The 14,469-nt window shown below is 54.1% G+C and overlaps 2 protein-coding genes across 2 annotated transcripts in view; one reads left to right on the top strand and one right to left on the bottom strand.

Moving 5' to 3' along the window:
- The window catches only part of LOC128275658 (sushi, von Willebrand factor type A, EGF and pentraxin domain-containing protein 1-like), a 15,944-nt gene extending 1,856 nt beyond the window's left edge, over positions 1-14,088 (top strand). The window contains exons 2-18 of the mRNA XM_053014239.1: positions 947-1,116; positions 1,208-1,490; positions 1,563-1,754; positions 1,824-2,000; positions 3,813-3,995; positions 4,056-6,176; positions 6,239-6,405; positions 6,468-6,575; positions 6,652-6,745; positions 6,809-7,147; positions 7,244-7,394; positions 12,469-12,587; positions 12,687-12,846; positions 12,906-13,056; positions 13,130-13,493; positions 13,578-13,748; positions 13,847-14,088. Coding sequence (XP_052870199.1) covers positions 947-1,116; positions 1,208-1,490; positions 1,563-1,754; positions 1,824-2,000; positions 3,813-3,995; positions 4,056-6,176; positions 6,239-6,405; positions 6,468-6,575; positions 6,652-6,745; positions 6,809-7,147; positions 7,244-7,394; positions 12,469-12,587; positions 12,687-12,846; positions 12,906-13,056; positions 13,130-13,493; positions 13,578-13,748; positions 13,847-14,088 — 5,192 coding nt within the window. The remainder of the gene's footprint in view (positions 1-946; positions 1,117-1,207; positions 1,491-1,562; positions 1,755-1,823; positions 2,001-3,812; positions 3,996-4,055; positions 6,177-6,238; positions 6,406-6,467; positions 6,576-6,651; positions 6,746-6,808; positions 7,148-7,243; positions 7,395-12,468; positions 12,588-12,686; positions 12,847-12,905; positions 13,057-13,129; positions 13,494-13,577; positions 13,749-13,846) is intronic.
- LOC128275659 (bifunctional arginine demethylase and lysyl-hydroxylase PSR) lies at positions 7,411-8,981 on the bottom strand. Its single transcript, XM_053014240.1, has 4 exons — positions 8,896-8,981; positions 8,122-8,625; positions 7,586-7,715; positions 7,411-7,496 (listed from the first exon to the last, which is right to left on the bottom strand). The coding sequence occupies exons 2-4, from the start codon at positions 8,608-8,610 to the stop codon at positions 7,411-7,413; spliced, it is 705 nt and encodes a 234-aa protein (XP_052870200.1). The 5' UTR covers positions 8,611-8,625; positions 8,896-8,981.
- Positions 14,089-14,469: the final 381 nt, after the last annotated feature.

The raw sequence follows: 14,469 nt of genomic DNA on the forward strand, positions 1-14,469 counted from the left end.
AATACCTATATACCTATCTTAGCCTACTTAGAAGAATATTCGCTACAGGATCCTCGGACACGGCACTAAGTTCGAGTGTGTTTCTGCTCGAAACTTTCCGTTGTTTCGTGTCACACGATCACTCTATCACCCTTGCCAGCAATTACCGTGTCTGGCCGGTCCGTAGCCGGCATCGTACGATATCGGGGGCTGGCTGTTTTCGGGGCCCACGCCGTTCTCGCTCTTTCACACTATCTGTCTTGCTCGGCGAGTAGCAAACCGCCAGACCAGACATTATGTCTGGGGGTTACAAGCTCTTGGTCCGCTTGGTGAGTTAGGCTTTTTTTAGCACCGATCTCGGCGGTTGTCTCTCGGCGAGTTACGAGCTACGGTTAGCCGGCACTTGGCCGGGAAGCGAGGGCAGTGGAATTCGAACGTGAAGATTCACACGAGATGGTGTGATTATTTTCTGACCCGAAACCTGTCGCCGAGGGGAAACAACGTGGATCCCGCGAAGTGGACCGTGGGTCATTGCGAAAATGAAATATGACGGTACCTGGATGCAGAAAGATGTTATCAGGTTTTTGGGACTGGGTAGGACCGTCGACGGTTCGGACGCATTTGACATCTGAATAGACAAACAAACTTGCTTGGCAAAAATAACCTCACTTTTCAGCGGTGTCACTCGTAAGTCACTATTTAGTTGCCTCGGCGACAGCGGCGGCGTACTTGATCGGTCGTTAGCGCTTTGAAGCTTACCTCATTTTGGTAGAGCTAAAATAAAAACACTTTGCACGGCCGACGGCGATGACCACACCGCGTTGGACTGTGGCCAAATTAAGCCCGCGGGCGTGCGTAGTTTGTTTTGGTCGCGGTCGACGGGCTCGGGTTGTTTTCGTTTGCCACCGTGGCCGGGTCCATTGCAAACCGCGGGATTGATAAACTTCTCCCGGTGCTCTCCCCGCAGTGTACTGCGTGCCAACGGTGGCCGTTACCGAGGCCGACGACGAGAACGATTCGGAGTGGGACGAGGACGAGGAGTCATCGGAGGCGGACGACGACGGGCGTGTTTACAAGAATCCCAGGAATTCACCTTCGACCGAGTGCCCGCGGGACGAGGAGCAAGCGACGCTGCTGGTGAGTTTTCTGTCGGCCTTTTTCCTGTTTTTCTTCGACCCGTCCGTATCTAATCGGTGTCCGTGGTCGTCGTCGTCGTCGCCACCCGTAGGGCCAGAAGTGTCTGCGCAAGTGTTCGTCGGACGAGGACTGCAAGAGCAAAAAGAAGAAATGTCTGTGCGACGGGGCCTGCGGAATGTCGTGCATCAAGCCGGATCGCGAGTGTCCCGATCTACCGCAACCGAGCCTCGGCTCGGTGACGCTGTCCGGGAAGCACTTTGGATCGCGGGCCACCTACAGCTGCCCGCACGGGTATCACGTCGTTGGACTGCAGAGCCGACTCTGCCAGGCGGATGGCAGCTGGGCCGGTAGTGAGCCGGTTTGCAAGCAGAACAGTAAGAACTGGCCCGCCCTTTTGGGCGTTTCGTTGACCCTTGGAGCCACTAACGTATTCTCCCGTTTCTCAGTTTACTGTCTGGAGCCACCGACCATCGAGCACGCGAGACACTCGGCCCTTCCGGAGCAGGCTACGTTTGACCTCGACTCGACGGTCCAGTACCACTGTCACACCGGATACGCCACGGCCGGCTTTCCGCGGGCCAAGTGTTTGGCCGTCGACGGACAGGCTAGCTGGTACGGACCGGATATATCCTGCGAACGTGAGTATCTTAGCGCCATATGTGTCGATTAAGAATGCAAATTAATGAACCCTCCCCGTATGTTTGTAGCCCGTTCTTGTGGCCAGCCACCGGATCCTGCGCACGGCTGGCACGCCGGCGAGAGCTACACCTTCGGTGGCAAGGTTACCTATCATTGCGGCGAAGGATACGAGCTGGTTGGGCGCGCCGAACGCTACTGCCAAGCGGACGGATCGTGGACCCCGAAGGAGCTGCCGACCTGTGTTCGTAAGTAGTCTCTCTCTCTAACGTTTGCTCAAGTGCTTCTAGGTTTGTTCGCTTTAATAGTCCGTGGGAGCTTCAGCTTCCGTCGTTTAGCTTTCGCTCTTGGGGAAGCGATTTCCTGCGCTGTTTGCATTTCGGTACTCGTACCATTGTACAGTTGTTTTAACTCCTTACTCCACTCTTCGTTTTACACTCTACCCTGGAAAACCAAGCTCAACCGGCCGCTGAGTAGATGCGTAGATCAGTGTGTAAGCCCGAGGTACTTCACCGAAAGGAGCACTGTGCACTGTGTACCAGCGTGAATCACTCTTGTAAGCATTTGCCACCTAGGACGGAGGCTTCCTTTACGGATCGATCGAATACTATCCGCTATGATGTACTCGAAGCCATCTGCACCTGATAATTAACCTAAAGTAACACGCATAGAGTTGTAGAGACAGGACCATCCAGGACCCCCGCTAGTATAAGGAGTAACCCCAAGTAAGGATAGCAGAGCCATAGAGACCATAAACTTCGCGCAGGTTAGATTGCCCGCAGGGGTTGGTCAAGGCGCGGACCAGTATCGTAGGACCATGTCGTAGAATAGATCTTCGAACTTAGCGTATCTTCTGTGTGTGCTTCTTAAGATCGTTTCACGTCTCGGATGCCACTTTGGTTGCGCCGTGCAAAATCACACGCTCATCGCCACAGATTAAAAAAAAAGCAAGCCGTAGCAGTAGAACACGACACGTAGATCGTCGGAGGACAGGAGCAGTCAGTAGCAACAGTAGCAAGCAAAAAAAGCAACAAATCACAAGAAACAAATGGGTCATCGAGGAGCATAAACATGTCTCGAGGGGCTCGTAACGACCGAATGTCACATGGCATCATGATGAGATCTTGGCACGCGATTCAAACTGTACTCAAGTGTGACGTTTATCTGTTGAATAAATTCATTGCCGCAATCTCTAATACCTGTTTCATTTCGTTTCGTTTTGTTTAACCGTACGTTTCCGCTCGCCCTCATTGCCTCATTGCGTGCCTCTGATGCGAGCTGATGTTGTTGGGTGTCCTCTCCGGTAGAACCTTTCGCTAGTGTCCGAATAGAAATCGGTCGGTCGATTGACGTAGCGCGCCGTAATTTAGGGAATCGGAGAACTCTGGGCAATGAAGAAAAGGCAGAAGAAGGTGTTAAACAAAATGAAGCGAATGTGCGAGTATTAGCGATTGAAGCGGTGGTGGATTTCTGGTCTCATTCTAATGTGCCGATGATTAGTACGATTAAGACAGGGCAGCGAGCATTCGTGATTCGTGTGACGTACACACAGTGCAGTTCAGCCTTTCGGTGAGGTGATGTCTAAGGGCAGGTACCACGGATCATCCTCGTTTGGGTTTCGCTTCGTAACCATACACACACGCACACCGCACGCACAGACACCTTCTTCGTCTTTTCGAGAATTGCAGCAAAGTGTCCGTTCCGTTGTCTGGTTCTCTGAGTCCTTCTTCAAATGGTTGCGACTTGCGAAAGAAATTATGATCCATGTGTTTCTTTAATCTTTTTAAAGTTTTCTTGTGTTTGTTTATGTGTTTTATGTGACGTCCGTTTCTTATCTTGTCTCGCTATCGATGGCATCTCTCTAGTTGAAAGCCTCTAGATAGTTTTCTACAGTAACTTACAGCCTTCCCGAGCCTTCGAGTCGGAAACTCCGACATGAAACTTCCGATAGGCTTGCTTTGATGCCAGAGACGGAAACTGACGGCCTTGACGAACCGTTGCTCTTGGGATAAAGTTTCCGGGGTGGTCGAAAACATTCTGAAATATATTTCTATCGCTAGTCGTAACGTCGGTGCAGTGCCCTTCCCCGGAGAACCCCCGAAACGGGAAGGCCATTTACACCAGCACCTCGTACAACTCGGTGGTGAGCTACGAGTGTCGCTACGGATACACGTTGGTCGGCGAGAGCTCTCGGCGCTGCGGGGCCGACAAGCGTTGGACCGGAACGTTACCGGCGTGCAAAGGTAGGTACGGTGTGGCCAGTGCACCTGGATTGAGAGATTCAAACACTTCTCTTCTCCTAGAAATCAACTGTGGCCACCCGGGAACCCTGTACAATGGGTGGCTGGAGAACATAGAGAGTGGAACCGGACTCGGGGCGAGCATCATCTTCCGCTGCCACCCGGAGATGCTGCTCGTGGGCAACACATCCTCGGTGTGTCAGATCGATGGCCGCTGGCGGTACCCGCTGCCCCAGTGTTTGGCTCCGTGTGTCGTCCCGTCCATCTCCCAGGGCCAGGTCATACCGATCGAGTTCGACATCGACGTGAACGCTACGACGGTGGTACCGGTGGTGGGTGCTGGCGCTGGCAGCAGCAGCTCGAAGGTTAAGCACGGTACCGTGCTGGAGGTAATGTGCGACGAGCACTACGAGTTCCCGTTCTCTTCCCTGTCACCGCCGACCTGTAACAACGGCACCTGGAGCGTGATTCCACGGTGTGCTCCGGCGCGCTGCAAGACGATGCCGAAGCCGCCCAAGTTTGGCATGGTGCTGGCCCCAAAAACGGAGCACGGTATGCGGGCTCGGTTCAAGTGCAAGGACGGCTACAATCTAACGGCACCGGGTGGGAAAGGTATAGCGGATCCGAACAGCTACGTGTTGATCTGTTCGTTCGGTAACTGGACGGGCGAGATGCCGCAGTGCACCGAAGTGTACTGCCAGTTCCCGGGCTACATCCCGAACGGGAAGGTGCTGCTCGTGGGCAACATGGGCCTGTACGATTACCGGCCGTACGTGCGGAAGGTGATCAACAACAAACAGATTATGTACGAGTGCGACAAGGGGTACGTGATCGAGAGTGGGCCCCCGGGGGCCACCTGTATCGGGGGCAAGTGGAGCCCGACGGAGCTGCCGATGTGCATCCCGGGCCAGCATCCGCGGCTGCGGTGGAACCGCCGGCGTCGATCGCTCGACCTGCGGAGGCGCTACCAGCGGTCGCACCACCTGAAACAGCACTATCGCAGCCTGCAGCGGAAGCTGGCGGAGCATGAAGCGTACCAGCGGATGTACCCGGCGGTGGCCGGGCACCGGTTGGTCAAGAGGGCCCCTGCTCCTAAGCGCCACTACACGTTTAATGATTTTCAGCGATTGCGTGCCAAACGAACGCTGAGGCTGCGTGGTGGTGGCCATTACGAGCCGCAACTGGTTTCGATGCGCCAACGCCGGGAGCTGTCGGAGGTGGAGAAAGCCTACAGCAAGTACTATGAGCGCATCAAGGCCAAGTACCGGAACTACGTGCAGAACCTGATCGGGTCGAACAAGGCGCGGACGATGCAGATGCACGACGATATCCACGTGCAGGATGGCCGATGGCACGCGTATCCCGAGTCCACCGCCGACATGGTGGGTCACAGCCGCGGAACGCAGAACGGCCGGGACCGTGAGCAGCCGGCGGTACCGACACGAGCTCCACCGACCGGCACGCGTCGTCCCCGGCCTGGCAAGGGGAAGCTGAACAAAACGAAGAAACCTAGGGTTCCACCGCCGATCGCCATCCCGGACATTAACGAGCAGTCACGCTACAAGCTAGACTTTATCGAGAGCGGCGAAAGCAATCGCACGATGGCCGGACTGCTGAACGAGAACGATATCTACAGCAACTACTTTCCGCCACCGCTGACCGGTCGGTACCACACCAGCTGGCAGTTTGCGTCGGAAGTGACGCCCAGTCACCGGACCGAGGGGAACATCTACCGTGGCGGGCCTCAGTATCGGCGTAACGCAACGGAAAGCTACCCGGAGGATCCGATCAGTCTGATGGAGAAGCTACAGTCGCAGATCATACGCCGGAAGCGTGATGCCAAGGAACCACCGGCGACGATGCTGGACAACGGGTCCATGGAGGAGACCAAGCGCGGACAGAAGGCTAACCGGAAGGCGCAGAATCACACCAGCGCCGACGCGGACAGTCTGGATCCGGCGAGGAAGCTAAAGTTTAAGGGTCCGTGCGAACCGCTCGCCAGCGAACCGTACGCCCAGCTGGAGATTGTACGGCCCGGCAAGGACCCGAACGAGACATTCGGCCCCGGCACGATCGTGCGCGTGATCTGTACGAAGGGGTACGTGTCGAACATTGTGAACCCGAACGCGACCTCCAAGTGTGTCCGCGGTCGCTGGAAGCCCACGAAGCCAACGTGCAGTATGAGTGAGTTTATTGGAGTCTCTGTGAGTTTCGCACGTCCTTGACTTTTTTGTGATATTTTTCAGAGCCCTGCTTTGTGCCCTCGACCGAGCACGGCAAGTACTACGAGGCGTCCGTGGATCTGACGACGATCGATACGGTCAAACCGATGACGGCCGCCCTCACACCGATGGAGATGACCGAGAATGGCAAGATGATTAACTTCCAGTGCGATCACGGTTACAACACGCAGGTGAGCGATATCGTGCGCGTCACGTGACCCTTTTTTGAATACCCATCATTTTCTCACCCTAGGGTCCGTCAAGTTTGCGCTGCTGGAACGGTGAATGGGCCGTCAGCTCGTTGCCGGAGTGTTTGCCGGCTCCTTGCGTGCTGCCACCGATTATGCACGCGATGTATCAGGTTAGTGACCGGTCCCTCCGGGGGGGTGGCAACCACTTCTCTAAGCATTAAGTGTTTTTTATCCTCTTTATGCTAGGGTGGGTATCGGGCCGGATTGACCATCGCCCACGGCAGCTCGGTGATGATACAGTGCGAGAGTGGTATGGGCAGTGTGGCCGCAGTGCAGATGGGTAAGTAATAATTGGGGTCCATTGGACTAAACCAGCTCGCTAATTCGCTTCTGACCCCGACAGACTGTGCGTTGGGCTCGCTGACACCGGAAACGATCAACTGCGGGTACATTTCGTCGAGAAAATCGCGCGACGACGACAGCAGCTCAATCATCGTGCTGGACGGCAACAACGTGACATCGTCGGAGGACGAGAACGATGGGCGAGAGTGCGGTCCGCCCGGGAAGACACACGGTTCGCTGGTGTACAAGAACGGCGAGCAGCTCGACGAAGGCAGCGACGAAGGGTTCCCGTCCGGGACGGAGATCACGTTCGATTGTATTGCGTCGATCACCGGCGAACAGACTACGTGGAAGATTATCTGCGAGGATGGCCAGTGGATTGGCCGTTCGATGAATTGCGGTAAGCCAACGGACCGAGCCGGGCCGAGACATTTATTGAAGAAGTCACAACACAAACACACTCAAAAACACACAACACACACGGTGCATCTTGCAGATGATGACGATCCACTGTTCCACCGGATACCGTCGGCCAACGGGTCGTGCATGTTCCGCAACAACGAGCCGCACGTGGTCAGCTTCTACAATGATCTGGAAATCCGGGAGGACATCGTGGAGCTACCGCCGGGGACGACGATCATATCAAGGTAAGATCGATGGAGTTTAGTCGTACTCCGCTCCGACGGTGATGCTGATCGGGCCCGGAAGTACGTTGGTTTTGTGGTACCATTTGTTCGTGTCCAAAACGACTGCGCGTCGGGTGGAAGAGATGTGGATTAGAGTCCTTCTAGGAACGGGAGGTCAACGGGAGGGACACCTGCAATAGGGGTAGACTTACTTGTTTCGCCCGTTTGAACGACGACACTCAGAAAGTTGCACTGATACAGACACTCCGGTGGAGGGGCCAAGCTCCACTCCTTGGCGCCTTTTAGTTGCGATTGCCAGGAAGGAAGCCGAACGTTGTCTACCTGCAAGCAGAAGCAGAAGCATCTGAGTTTATTACTTCTGTCACTAGTGACTACTATAGGCTCTATTTGAAGAATGTAAACCCAGCAACTGACAGAAGTATTTATTGAAGTACTAGCTCAAGGGTCTCATAAGGCACTGAATATTTTGTTCGTATTTCAAGCAGAGCTGAGGTTCACCAGAACCACTGAACTCACGGAATCTAAAACTCGATATTTGCCTCCTAATTGAAATGGTTTCAAATTGATCCCCCAGTTCATTTCTTCGATACGTCATCGTTCCTCTAGTGACCAAAATCGACCGGAGACGCGCGCAGACGTCGCAGCTTTTTGCTCGATTAGTACCATCCACTTAATTGCTCCGGCTGGCCGGGCAGCTGCGGACCCAATTATGCGATCCGATACTCACGTGCATGTGTGCCCCAAGTCCCGGGCCGCCCATAAACACCCAATCGATGGCGTTGTTCTCCGAGTCCGGCGGCAAAAAGTACGGCCGACCGTAGTGTTCCCGCAGCACCCGCACGATGGCCGGATCGCAGTTGCTCCAGCCGAAGTACCACGGCTCGGTGCCCGGTTCGTAGCGCACGCGGGCCTCTGGCAACCCCAGTGCCTCGTGGATATCGCGGAATCCGGTCTGGTAGGGGAAAAACTGACACCTTTCGGCTCGCGGTCCGGCACCATATGTTGCGTACAGCTGCCGGAAGAACGCGTAGTCGAAGCGCTCCGTAGCGGTCCAGTTGGTGGTTGCGTCCGTCACGATAATGGGACCGCCGCGGTACGCGTACCGCGCGGCAAACTCGTCGGGGCTCACGTTGGCCAGCCGTGGGACCGAGTGAACCGAGTGGCAAAAGTTGCAGCTCTCCGGTGGACGGAAGGCCTTCTGGAGCTGGGCGGGCATTGGCACGATACACGACTGAAACGAAGGGAAACGGAGGAAGGAAGAAATAGAAAAGGGTGTCGGAATGTCCGGTTCCGTCATCGCACTCGCTTGTCATCGCGTAAAACTCTGGACAATTTCGGGCAAAGTGTGGGGTGCGATAAAAAGAGGCCAAGGATCGTGGACCTTGAACGGCGAGAGGGTTAAAGAGCAGGGAAGGAATGCGAGATGCACGGTGCCCGTTCGTCCGTGAAAGTGTAACGAGATCGCGTTCATTATGCGAAATTAATTCCGTCTCTCATTTACATCTTCATTTGCAACCGACGATGGCCGCGTCCGGGTGTAGCTTCCGATTGCGATGACCGCCAGCAGTGGCAGCCCGGCCGCCAGTAGCGTCGCTAGCGGCCAGCCCGCCGACTTCCGGAACGGTGGGAGAAGGGTTACAAATTTGGCCACCGGCTTCCGGGCGACCGAGCGCCCGGGCCGGGCAAGGAACTGGGCTAGCTCGGTGCCACTTGCGTTGGCATTAATTAAAAAATTCCTCATCCTTTCGCGCACTTCATCCATTTTCATTCGCGGCTCGCGGCACTACACGCTCTCTACTCCGTCACTCCTCGCGCTCCACGGTTTGGTTTGATCGGTGGGCGATGTCCGGCCGGGTGGGTGGCGGGGTAAGTTTTTCCTGTTTTCGCCCCCTTTTTATGCGAGAGAATTGCAGCACACCAAATAACGAAACTTTTCACTGATTTCCGTGGGGGCACCGCGAAAAACGAAAAAGAAAAACAAACAGAGAGTCGCACATCCGAGCGAAACACACGCTTTTGGAGTCCACCATCTGGAGGTCCACTCCAGAACGGCTTGTGCCCTTTTCGAACCCTCGGTCTCGGCACCGAATGCAAATGCGGCCCACGCTTTGGGGCTCACAGGACTTCACAGCTGGTTGATTGGATAAATTTTTTGGCGCTCTAATTGCGTGCCCAAAACCCCCGTGTCGGGAGGAAGGTTGCAAATCGTGCGGAAGGACCCGGACCCGGTTCGAGTGCACCGTTACGGTGGCCGAACGAACCGCTACTGAACAACGCGCTCCATTCCGGCCGATCGTGTAAGTACCGGGCGAAGGTTGGTTGTGTGCCAAGCCCATGGTTGGAGAGCCAATCGAATTTCCCGAGCCAAACCGTGTGGAAACGCACTGCGGGCGCTCTCGGGTTCACCGGGGTTTTTTTTGTATCAATCGGAATGCATCATTTGTCGCGAGGAAACTCCGGTTTTCCCAGTTTTTATTCTTCTCTGTGTTCAATTCTTCACCAGACTAGGAATGTGTTAACGGCGCACTGGTTTTGTGTTGCAACTTTTGACTCCGAAAAAAGGATCGATACTTTTGACCAACGAGCCGCCCGCTTGGTGCCTAGTGTGCGCCGTTCGTTTTTTTGCTTAATCGCTTGGAACCGTTCCGGGACCCTTTTCCTTATCAGCGCTTCGCCAGACATTCAGCAAGTTTCAATCAATCGTAACACTTGCGACGGCAACTTCCGGGCTCTACGTTCCAGTGCTAATTCCAGTCGCAAGGCCAATCCGCAAGGGCCGTGGCTGAGCGTGAAAATGGCAGATCCTTTTTCCTTGCCCCCAGCTGCAGCTGTTGCGTGCGGAAGTTGCGCTAGCACCCGATGGCCGTTGGCGCGTTGGGGTGGCTTTCGTCAAAATGTGTGCCGTTTGTGCGGGTCGGCAGAGTAATTTAATTTCTGAATGCGTTGGAAATGTGATCAAATAGCTTCTCAAACCAAGCACCACGTTGTGAAGCTTGCGCACACGGCGCACATTTTAGTGCGCCATTCCGATCGCTCCCGAAACTTTTTATATCCTTCGCGCTGTGTATCGATGTCCATCGGGATCCGATAAGTGGTCTGTTTAATGATGCACCCCGGCACCGGTTGTTGGGGATAATATATGTAACAGGAGCACGGTTCATTAACTCACGGTCGGTGGAGATTGCAAATACTGTCTTGTAGTGGTTTATCCTTCCCACAGTCAGCGAGGCCACCGATTCAAGTAAATCGATGTGGAACGCTTAATCGACTGCTACCAGGGCCATTGTTTAACGGTGCCGCGTGGTCGGAGTAAGCCGAAGCAATAAATTTCAGCTTCGCGACCGAGGTCGAAGCCTACAGAGCGAGGCGACACTGATGTTCGGACAAATATGCTGGGCCGGCGAGACGAATGCAATTTAATTTTGATCCAATGTCACGCTGTAGCTCCGGGCGAAAGTGATCAAATTACACCGGCTGCGAGGTTATTGCGCAAAAGCGCATAGCGTCAGCGGAGAACTATGCCGCAGGAACTTGGGCTTATAAAACGCCAGGACACAAAAAAGAAATGGATCATCGAACGGTGGAATGTGAATTGGGAAATTCAGCGACGGCAGTAAATTAAACGAGTTCCATCGAGTGCTCTGGTGGCGGACTTACGGGTTGGATAATGAAACCAGTATTCTGCAGATACACGGTGAATTCTCACCATTTGAATAAAACAAACTGCCAATTTTACCCAGTGTAGTACTTCAATTTTTGTGTGGCGTCTCTTCCACTTTGACCAACAAATTCAATTATTTGGGAGCCCATTTTGATTGATCTGAATGTTACTTTTTATAATACTATGCCTGTATTATTCTGTACGTCGCCAAGCTAGTAAAATAGTCTTTTAAATCTTCGGTCATATTGTAATCCTGTCATTGAAACTTTAGTGAATAATCGCTTGAATGTCGCCATAAAATGATCCTTTCATGGCCAATTTAGGGCTTAGGGAATAGGCAATAGTCACATGGTGCCAGATCAGTCGAAAGCGGAGGGTGGTCATTGGCACAAATTGATTTTTGTTCAAAAACTCCTTAACTACGACGGTCTTGCGAGAAATGTAACATTGTAGTGTAGCAAAAACTTATCTGCTGCTTATCCACTGTGTATTCAGGCGGTTCTCGTAAAACTCTTAACCACAATTGTAATCCATGAGGATTACGCTCTCCGAATCATAAAACTTATCAGCATTGTCTTTATTCTTGACTTTTGTGTAGTTTTTCTTTAGTTTTGAACTCGCTTATATGCTACAAAACTTTCTTGCTCTATTCATACTCTCATCACCACGAACTTGTTATAAAAAATGGTTGGGCTCAGTAGCTGTTTTATCAAGTAAAAACAAAATTTAATATAGGCTCTTTGTTCCCTAGGTTACTGAAAACTACTATCCCATAATTACGCATATTTCTTAAATCAGAAATTATATGCGTTTGAAAGAGGAAAAAATCTCGTTATAAAAAAAATATAGGCAATACTGACCCGCGAGACTGCGATTCTTGAACAATCCTGAGCAGTTTGTTTTCTTCAACAGTTGTCAATAAATGTTGGACCAAACAAACATTCCCCTTTTCTGAAATCACGCCCTTCGGAAATGTTTTGACAAGGGCCGCAAACAAACCCCACCGTTCAGATCATTTCTAACAACATTGTTTGCTGATTGTCTTGGGCAGGTGGTCCTCAAGAATTTCCTTCTTGTTTCAGACTCTGGTAAACAAAATTTTAGATAGTTCTTAAACTCTTTACCGAAGTCCGAATTCTTTCGACTAGTCTCGGAAAAAAGGGAGAACATGTTCTAATATTTGGTCAGACCGTCTCGAAGTATACTTATGGATCGTTTGGACCAGTGGATGGGACCGTGCTATGCTATGCCGAGTCCGAATGGAGCTGGGCGTGGCTTGGAACGGACTCTCGGAGGCCCACCACCGGACCATCATGTTGCCGTTTCCGGGAAAAAGGGGGACCTCGTGGGAATGCTACCCTCGTTTTGTGGCCAACACTTAGCACTCCGTTTCCTTCCCGTTTCCCGTTGCAGGTGCGTGGATATTGGCAAGTACGCCATGATTGGAACGAGCGTGCGGACGTGCGTACGGTCGGAGTGGAGCGGCCAGAAGCCGTCGTGTTTCGGGCTGAACCAGGAGAACGATTACGCAAGTGAGTGTCGCAAGTGAGGGGCGGCCACGGGAGGGCGTTATGAAACGGACCACACGGTTGATGGGATGCGGTGTCCCCTTTTGGGTCGTTTGTTTACAGTGGAAAAGCCGCCCACGATACTGATACGGCACCAGAACGGGCCGATTGCGCAGAGCAACGACGGGAAGCTGATCGTGTACCCGGGCACGACGGTGCACCTGGAGTGCCTGTGGATGCGCCGCTTCGGCAACCCGAAATGGAACGTCAGCCACGACTATCGGTAAGTAGGGGCGAGGTGGGGTCATTCGGAGGTCGGGCTAACGGTGCCCCGTTCCGCAGCAAGTATCCGGAGGGCTGGAGCTCGGACGAGGGCCGTGATCCGCAGCTGGAGTTTCGCATCAGCATCATGCACGCCGTCAAGGACGACTCCGGGAGCTTCACGTGCGTGACTCCGGCCCGCCACACGCACACCGTCGAGGTCGTCGTCAAGGTGGGTTACCAACGCCGGGCGGTCTCCTTTCGAATGGCTAACATTTTGAAATGGCCTCCCGCCCGCCTTGCAGGCCGTGCACTGCAACGAGATCCAGGTACGCCGAGGACTGTCGGCCAGCACTGGGGAAACGATGATGGGCACGAGGGTGTTGTTTTCGTGCACGAACGGTAACGCCCTGATTGGGACGCCCGAAATCACGTGTCTACCGAGCGGCAACTGGAGCGCCCCGCTGCCGGTCTGCGAGAGCGTCGAGTGCGGCGAGGTGCCGATCCAGCCGAGCAGCAATGGGTCCGCCCCGCGGGTCGCCATCTTGTCGCGCGAGGTGGGTGGCCGGGCCGCGTTCTCCTGTCCGCTCGGCTACGGGCTCCGCGGTCCCAGCGAGGCCATCTGCCTGCCGACCGGCGAGTGGGGCGCACCGTTCCCGTCCTGCGTAGGTAAGTAGTAGCTAGTTGGGTGTGGTGGCTGACCTGGGCGGTGCTCCCTTACACGGACGACTTCTTCGGGTTTGGGGTTTTCAGAGGTACAGTGCTTCCACCCGGGCGCCCCACAGAACGGGTACGCCCAGGGTACACCACCGTACCGGGCCGGCGACGTGGTCCAGTTCAACTGCAACCCGGAGTACATGATGCAGGGGCAGCCCATCATCGCCTGCCAGGATAATGGGCGCTGGTCCGGCGGGTTGCCCAAGTGTAAGTATGCCCCGGGAGGGAGTCCGACACTGGAGTTAGTTAGGTTATGGTTTTTTTTATCCTATTGTTTTTGGTCCTATTGCCTTTGTTGGCGTCAGGCGTCCAAGCGTGCTCCTACCCGGGGACAGCCATCAGCGGGCGGATGTCGTCGGTGAAGTTCTACTACTCGATCGGCGAAAGCATCACGTTCACGTGCGACGCCGGGCTGGAGCTGCGCGGGGCCAAGATGTTGAAGTGTCTGAAGAACGGCAAGTGGTCCAACGCCATCCCGACCTGCGTCAACCCGGACGCGGTGAACGTGCGCACCGACGCGAAGGGTGTCTTCAAGCGGGACAACTAGAGGAGCGAGGAGCGGTCCCACCGAGTGAGCTCCAGTGTGTAGGTCCTACAGAGAGGGGAGAGAGAGCGAGAGAGGAGAATCAAAATAGAATCGGTTTCGTCGGGAGGTGCCCAACAGGGTCTCGCGGGCACCAAGGACAACGTTGGCCGGTGACTACCGTTCTAGAGCTGTTAATAATTGCACGGGTCACGGGCCCAAGCATCGCTTCCGCAACCCATATATTACGTAGTTGATAGCTGTCCACTTTTGCTGTAGGTCCAGGCCACACACAAACACCGACAGAGAGATACCTTAATCAAACCCATCGAACAGGATTAAGCAACACGCGGTGAGCACGCCACAGGAGGCACTCACTACTATGAATGGTACGAATACTTAATA

This window comes from Anopheles cruzii, chromosome 3, assembly GCF_943734635.1.
Source record: "Anopheles cruzii chromosome 3, idAnoCruzAS_RS32_06, whole genome shotgun sequence".
NCBI lineage: Eukaryota > Metazoa > Arthropoda > Insecta > Diptera > Culicidae > Anopheles > Anopheles cruzii.